The 8,038-nt window shown below is 27.0% G+C and overlaps 2 protein-coding genes across 2 annotated transcripts; both read left to right on the forward strand.

Moving 5' to 3' along the window:
• Positions 1-4,022: 4,022 nt before the first annotated feature.
• On the forward strand, positions 4,023-5,668 carry LOC105624190 (39S ribosomal protein L16, mitochondrial). The gene is made up of 6 exons (XM_012205550.1): positions 4,023-4,065; positions 4,140-4,208; positions 4,295-4,452; positions 4,681-4,812; positions 4,889-4,999; positions 5,428-5,668. Exons 1-6 carry the CDS (start codon positions 4,023-4,025, stop codon positions 5,641-5,643), a joined length of 729 nt encoding a protein of 242 aa, XP_012060940.1. The 3' UTR covers positions 5,644-5,668.
• Positions 5,669-6,145: 477 nt separating this feature from the next.
• On the forward strand, positions 6,146-6,906 carry LOC105624192 (dolichol-phosphate mannosyltransferase subunit 3). The gene is made up of 3 exons (XM_012205551.1): positions 6,146-6,153; positions 6,388-6,609; positions 6,693-6,906. The coding sequence occupies exons 2-3, from the start codon at positions 6,388-6,390 to the stop codon at positions 6,768-6,770; spliced, it is 300 nt and encodes a 99-aa protein (XP_012060941.1). The 5' UTR covers positions 6,146-6,153; the 3' UTR covers positions 6,771-6,906.
• The last annotated feature ends 1,132 nt before the right edge of the window (positions 6,907-8,038 follow it).

An 8,038-nucleotide genomic window follows, 5' to 3' on the forward strand; every position in this document is an offset into this window, starting at 1 on the left:
TATATTATTATTATTATTATATATTATTACGTACTTACTAATATATATATATANATATATATATATATATATATATATATATATATATATATTCTCTAAAATTTTAAATTACTTTTTTAAAGAATACATACAATTATTATTTTAGAGAATATATATGTATAATTATTTTATTTAAATTTTAAGTCTCTTTTTATTTAAATTAGATAAAAAAAGAGTTATTTAAAAATTACTTTAAAATTTTATATAAATTTATTTTTGCTAAGATCTTTAAAAATATATTTATAATTATTTTATAGAATATAAAATGATTTAAAAACATGCTTTAAAAAAAAAGTTAATTTTACAAGTAAAAAATAATATTTACACACAATTGCTCCAAGATTGTGCACGATATTTCTCTCAAACCTCCTTCTTCTCCTCTTAGAATACGGTTCACATCCTCTCGCACTGGACACTCACGTAAAACACTCGCGAATAATACACTATAATTGCGCGCGGACTATAACTTGAATCCGATAACTTAAACGACACTTCTGAAACAAACGTGCGACGCGACGAACTGGCTGCGGTTCGTTTATTTTCAAGTAAATCGGCGATGAGGGTACGTTAGCTTTCCCGTTGGATTTTTACACGAAAAAAACGATTTTATTCAATACCTAAAAATTTATCTTAATATCTAAGATATATCATTCAGATGTATCCGAAAATTTTTAGATACTTGAGAAAAACCGTTCTTTTCGTATAAATATTCTCTGGATACTGAATTCTCCCACAACGTCAAGGTTGTATCCATGAAAGGAAAAATAATCTGAAAAATGTAATATATAGTTATTATCTGTATTACTACGTAATCAGTTAACTTTTAGAAACGAATATCATACACACGTCTGCAATTCGTTTATTGCGAAATAAATTTAGAGCAGATAAAAGGGCTAAAAAAGAGAAATGTTTTTTTTATTATTATATATAATAAAGTTTCAAAGTTATGTTTAATTTTTAAATGGATCGTATAACGAAAGGCACAAAACAAAAAATTAATTAAATAATTAAACTATATTTATTGTAAAAGCACAAATTACGTTATTTGCATGAGAGTATTCATATTACGTTGCTTTCTCATGCGATACAGTACGTTCGTACAGACAAGTAATTATGTCGCGCGTGCCACTCTTCTTCACATTTCTTTTTGAAACATACTTACAATAATCGCAAAAAGTGCTAAATATAATACGAAATGTTGTTTTATGAATATTCATATAATACAATTACTAGTATGATTAATTATTCATAAAGTATAACGTTTGTATTATATTTGGCATTCTTAATAAGATAAGATTTCAAAAAATAATGTGAAAAAGGAGCGCACGCGACTTCCTGCTTGTACGAATCTCGGTAAGGGAATGACTGCGCCGTAACTACGCGTAACGTAAACATGACGCGCCGCTCCGTGCCACCCCGTGCCATCCCCCGTACCGTCCTCACCAAGGTCGCGTGCCAACCGTCTAACTGTTCAAATATTAACGCATAATATGAAGTAAAATAATATTTTCTTTACAGTTTTAATATTCTCCATTTAATGAAACAATTTTTTATATGTATCTAGTCTTAACAGCGCGAGTCGTTTAATGTGATATCATAATTGTATTGTGATACACCGAGAAACATATTCGACGTTCATTTTATACCCTGATGAAAATAAAAATCGGAGGGTAAATCGGATGTAATGAAAGAGTAACAGAAGCATGAATGAAACTTTTAGAAGTCGAAAATTGAAACAATGAAATGTAAAAGAAGCATTTACGTTTCTTTTATATTTTGATATTTCAATTTTTGCCTTCTGTTACTCTTCCATTGCATCTGATTTACGCTCCGATTTTTATTTTCATCAGGATAATTTTAAATATTCATATCAATTACAATGTGCTGACAAAAAACAAACAGTTAAACAAAGTTAGAACAGTTAAACAAAGAGGTTTTTACTAACGTGGTTTCTTTTATGTAATTATTCACGTGCTTTTGACATCCCAACATTATATCTCAACGTTTATTGTTCTTTTTTGTGATTTACAATTAAATAAAGATTAACAATCCTATACTGCACAGAATTTGCAGCAATGTCGCTGCAATAAAGTTGCAATATTGCTGCATTATTGTTACAACTTTTGTGCTGTAGGGGATATGTCATACATCTTTTAAGATAAAAATTTATTTTAAATTATGAAACAATTTCGACTAAATAAAATAATATATATAAATACTAAATAGCATGCACATACATTTAGAGATATGTAATTTAAACATAATTTATCTATTACTTTTCCCGTATTAAGAATGTGGAGAAAATGGATTATACGATTCAAAGTGATAAAAAGCTACAATTTGAAATAATAAGAATCTCATTTTTGTATATACATGATTTTGACAAACGTATCGCCGTACATTTCGCGTTTTGCTTTATGCGGCATCTCTGGCACAATCCTATATTACTTGCATGATTCTTTAAACGTAATTAATAATTATTCGCGTAAGTATTTTTAATAGTTCAACATTATGTCTCAACTTTTATTGTTTTTTTTAATAATTTATACTTAAATAAAGGTTAATAAAATATTCTATAAATGTATGTTCTTTTGTATAAAAATACATGCAAATTTTCTTAATATCATGAAACAATTTGTGCTAAATACAGCTTTGGCTAAAAGTACTCAATCAAAAGTACAATATCTTGTTAATCATTATTTAATTTTTCAGTTAATAAATTAATTTAAGACACTATTATTACTACAAATTGTTCTGCGTTTCAGAAATTCTTTAAATTACTTTACGTATAAGCCGATTACGGTTCGATAAAATAACATACGTATTATTTAAAATAAAAATATAAAATAAGTTCCTGGTAATTAGAGACTTTGATACACCCTAGTAATTATGTTTATTAAAAACGGGCTAAAAATTTGCATAAAGAAACATAACTTCGTAATTTTATAAGATATTATAAGACAAAATTCACTAAATTGACTTGTTTGAATTTTCAATTTCGTTTATTGAAATTTAACAACTTTTATTTATATATGTAGAAGATGCAAAATTAAAATTTTTTCGTTCAAGGATCCATTAAACTTATATTATAACCTATGGATAGTCGGCACACTTCTGTCCTGAAGATTTAATACAGAGACGAACCACATTTACTTTCGACGATACGATTTTATCGATAATATCAGAAAATGTATATAGTCACATAGTTATCAAATTGAAAATGGATGTACTTGAAAATGGCGGTAGTGTACGATTTGAACGGTAAGAAGTGCTCCACTATAACAATAAAAGAAACAAGGAACTAAGAACAGAGAATAAGAATTTCAATCAATCAGAAATCTGTCTATTCCACAATATATGATTTCTGATAAATTGAAATTCTTATTCTCTGTTCCTTTTATTATGCGGAATCCCTAACAGGAAAAAAACCGGCCTTTCTTTTTCCAGATTTCTCTCGGATGAATTTCTATCTTTGTCACTCTCTGAATATCAAGAAGGATAAAACGACACTTATCTTGACTTATCATCAAATGGAAAGCATTTTAGGATCCCCTTTTATCAATTGTCAATATACAGTTTTATTAATATAATTTACATAATTTACCGACCGAGGTGGTGAACTAAAGAACTGTTGCTCGGTGTTCGCATTGCTTGAAATCTCCAGAATTTTTGCAATTATAATAAGATAAATATATTTAGACATTCAAAAGAGAGAAAACGAAGAATTCTATGTACAATTGCAAGTAAATAGATTTAATGATTTAATTAATACACAAAGAAATATAAACCTATTCGACAAATTAAGAGATACAAAAAAATGTTTATATACATTTACTTGCTTGCAAATATTGTTTTATGAAATAATTGAAGGAAAAATTGAAAGAAAAAATTCAAGAAAAAAGAAAAAAATTATTTCTTTGCTTCGAATTACTCAGCGATTCATATAGCTATAAACTAAAAAGATATATCTTTTTAACCTTAAAATGTTACAAGCTTCCAAAAACGTGGCACGTCTTTTATTTTCCAGTAAGTATTTTCAATACAGTTAAAAATATCTCTGGATTTTTATCGATATTTTTCACATTGTAATACTTTTATAGCATGGCAATCTGTATCTATAACACCAGTAGCTGGTTTAAAGATCTTTCCTCCGCCAATAAAATTTGGCGGTAAGTATATCACACAGTTATAAGTAAATATTATTATAAATGTTGAAGAAACTTATTTGATGTTATATTTAATATATGGTCATCAGATATTGAATTTCCGGAGCGAGCAAGACTTAAGATAGTGGAAAGAGTTCCACAGTTTCCATCAGGAATGCGTCCTCCCAAAATGCAAAAGCGACTAAGGTACATGCGGGGTCCAGAAAAAATACATAATTTCCTTATGTACAGACAATTTGGTATCATTGTAAGTCTGCATTTTCGATACATTTAAGTCAGTATTATAGCAGATTCTTATATTTAAGACTGTCTTACAGCTTAAATATAAATCAATCAGAAAAACATTTTATTAAAATATTACTGAAAATAAACACAAATTCTAAATACTATTTTTAGGACAGTAGACAGTTCTTATTTACAGCTCTTAGTAATAAAGAAAATCTTAGAAATATATTATCATTTTCTTAAATCATAGGCTACAGGAGGAGGTAGATTGAAATACAATCATTTCGAGATGATACGTTTAACAATTGGTAGAAAACTCGATCAACAAAGGATGTTTGCAATTTGGCGTGTGGATCCACCATGGCAACCAGTTACAAAAAAGGTTTAACAATTATAATGGATCATGCAATTTGGAATACTAAAGAAATACTTTCTTACTATAATAATTATGTTTTTAGGGACAAGGACATCGTATGGGTGGAGGTAAAGGTGCTATTGATCATTATGTCACTCCTATTAAAGCAGGACGAGTCATTATAGAAGTTGGTGGGCGTTGTGAATATTTTGAGGTATCTTGATTATATACTGTTTTTTAACATTTTTAAAAATAACTTATCCAGACAGCATATATCTAAAAGATGTCTCAAGGACATGTTTAGAAAATTCTTGGAATTTTAAATAGCGTAATCTTGTTCTACAATATTTTGTTGATTTTCAAAATTTTTTTACTATCAATAAGGGCATCGAAAAATAATATAATAATATTGGTTTCATATATGAATTTGATTTCAATAAATCTTCATGATTCAAATTCCTGAATTTTCGCTATTCCTGAGATTTTGAAAAATTGGAATTTAAATTTTTTGTGTTAAAATTGTAAATTTTTGTTTATTTGCACCAGCAATACAAATTAAATAGGACATGAGATTAGAAAGGACTTCTAAATGAAAAAAATATAAATAAATAGAAATATACTGAAACATAAAATTCTTTTTAGGTAAAAAAAATATTAAACCAAATAGCAAATCAACTACCGTTCAAAGCCATAGCTGTCAGTCAACAAATTCTAGATAAAAATGCTGCTAAAGAGAAATGGTTGGAAGAAAACAATCTGCATCTTTGGACTTGGAAATACATGGTTCAGAATAACATGCTTGGTTGCCAAAAATGGTTATCACCATATGATAAATTATGGTTTAATAAATATTTGTAAATAACAAAAATATATTTGAAGAAAGTATGTTTGTACTTTTTCTTTCTGAAATCACCTAAGCATAATTAAAATCCAAATATACAAAAAAATGAGAATAATCTAGATTCTAGAATAAAGTTATTGTCAAGTTTTCATGAGTAAGAAGGTTCGAGAACATAAAACTAGATCTACAAAACTTGCATAATCGGGACAAATATTTCTTCATTCTGAGGATGAAGTCCCATGAAGCGTATTTGCCGCATATCGCGTAATTGCATAACCAATTAATAATCAGTAAACACGAAGTCACAACAGCGAATCACTTCTGATTGCGCGTTACGCAATACGCGATAAACAGTTACACCTCATGGGACTCGAGCCTGATTGGTTGGCAGTCGCAAATCCCGACGCGTAATCCAATACAGGCTTAATGTTTATAGCTTTCATCTCACAATTTACACATGTGACATCATACACATTCCTTTCGATTATTTTTGTATCTATTAGGTTTTTGAGGTTAAGACTAAGAAAGTACGTATAAACACATGTTAATATTTTAATAATATTTGATGATGACACAAAAACTTCAGTAAAATACGGGATTTTTTATCATATATGTATATTATAATATGAAATTTATAGATATGCACATTATCTCCGAAACCTATTTACATACATGATTAAAAAGTTAAATATTGTTCTCTAATAAGCATTTGTTCCATTTTAATAAAAATGATAAGTAACTGGGAAATGATTTTTTTTTAGATGACAAAATTACTAGAATGGCTATCTTGTGCAACTGTAATCTTTGGCGTGTGGTTTGCTACAATTACAAGCAACTCTGTTCTTATCAAGGAATGGCGTGAAATTATACTTTTCCTTCCAATTATCTCCTTATTTCTCTTTGGATTATATGCAATTACTATTGTCTTGTTCAGGGTATTCACTTTTAATAACTGTGAAAGCGCAGCCATTGAACTTCAACGAGTTAGTAGTCTTTTTTTTTTTTAGAAGGCATGATTGTACATGTAATATATTCTTATCTAATATTGTTGCTTTTTCTCTTTTAGCAAATAGAGGAAGCTAAGAAAGATCTTCAGAGCAAAGGTATAATATTACAAGGGACTGATGTTTCTTCAACTTTATAAAAACTTTTGTAAATAATATAATGTAAAATATAAAAAAACATTACTTTTCTAATTTGTACATATATGATTTTGTAAATATAAATTTCTTGAAGTTTTATACACTTTTATGCATATTTGTAAAATTGATTTAGACTATCAAACAAAATTTTGCTTATGAATAAAATTTGAATTTTTTAACAACAAATTTATAATAAAATTTGTTATTTATATAATTTTTTATATTGGTGCATAAAAAGGCTACTGTATGTGAAGCTTTTTAATTATAAAAGTATAAACATCTCGACTAATAAAATACCTTATGTTAACATTATTGCATTTTTTAGAGAATATAGATACATATATTTTTAGGTGTCATAATTATGTTTTTACATTTAGATGTCTATGTATAGCAGTCTTTACAGCATCGGAGAACAAAGTGCATGTGCTCAAATTTTCTATAAAGTTATTAGTAGTAATATAACGGGTTTTGTGGAAATCGTAATTTATTCATTTATACTATGTATTACAAGTGTGTTGAGCACACAACAGAGAATGTGTTCTGTTTTAACAGCAGTTCTTTTCTATTAATAATTTCTCTATTTTTATAAAAAAGGAGGGATAAAATTCATCAGCATAACAAACAGATTGGAATTTTATGCATTGTTACTATAACTCTCCAACGAATAATTTCTTATATTATTTTGCATTAAATATATGTAAGAGCGATGAAAATTTTTCAATATTTATTATTGTTTCAATGATATTATTAATAAGTAACTGTGTATGGTACAAATTTAAGAATTAAGAATTTCCTATTTATGTAACATGCATAAATGCGTACATATGTATGTATGTTATGTGTGCATAAATTGAATTATTTTTTGTGTTAAAAAAAGATTAATTGTTTTATGCTGTAAAAAAAGATATCAGACATGTCATATTTGAAATAGTATAATACTTTGTTTCATAAGCTTTAATAAAAGCGAGCTTTAATAAAATTTCAATATTATATGTGTAACAATGTATTCAAGGGTTTTTTTATTCAAAATTATTTAATAAATACATAGTAACTAAATTATCTTATTGAATGATTTGATTGAAAAAACATCACATTATTAGCCAAAAATGTAATGTTATATTTAAATCATTATTAAGTTCCAAATAGATTAAGATTTTATATATATATATATATATATATATATATATATATATATTATTATGANAACTATATATTATATNTATGTGTATATATATAAGTAAGGTTAAGTTTTTAAATTTAAATTTAAATT

This window comes from Atta cephalotes (assembly GCF_000143395.1).
Source record: "Atta cephalotes unplaced genomic scaffold scaffold00074, whole genome shotgun sequence".
Classification (NCBI taxonomy): Eukaryota; Metazoa; Arthropoda; class Insecta; order Hymenoptera; family Formicidae; genus Atta; species Atta cephalotes.

Coding starts and splice junctions, on each gene's coding strand:
- LOC105624190 (XM_012205550.1), top strand. CDS start 4,023: ATGTTACAAGCTTCCAAAAACGTGGCACGTCTTTTATTTTCCA. Junction 4,209..4,294: donor TCCGCCAATAAAATTTGGCG/GTAAGTATATCA, acceptor TATGGTCATCAG/ATATTGAATTTCCGGAGCGA. Junction 4,453..4,680: donor ACAGACAATTTGGTATCATT/GTAAGTCTGCAT, acceptor CTTAAATCATAG/GCTACAGGAGGAGGTAGATT.
- LOC105624192 (XM_012205551.1), top strand. CDS start 6,388: ATGACAAAATTACTAGAATGGCTATCTTGTGCAACTGTAATCTTTGGC. Junction 6,610..6,692: donor CAGCCATTGAACTTCAACGA/GTTAGTAGTCTT, acceptor TTTCTCTTTTAG/CAAATAGAGGAAGCTAAGAA.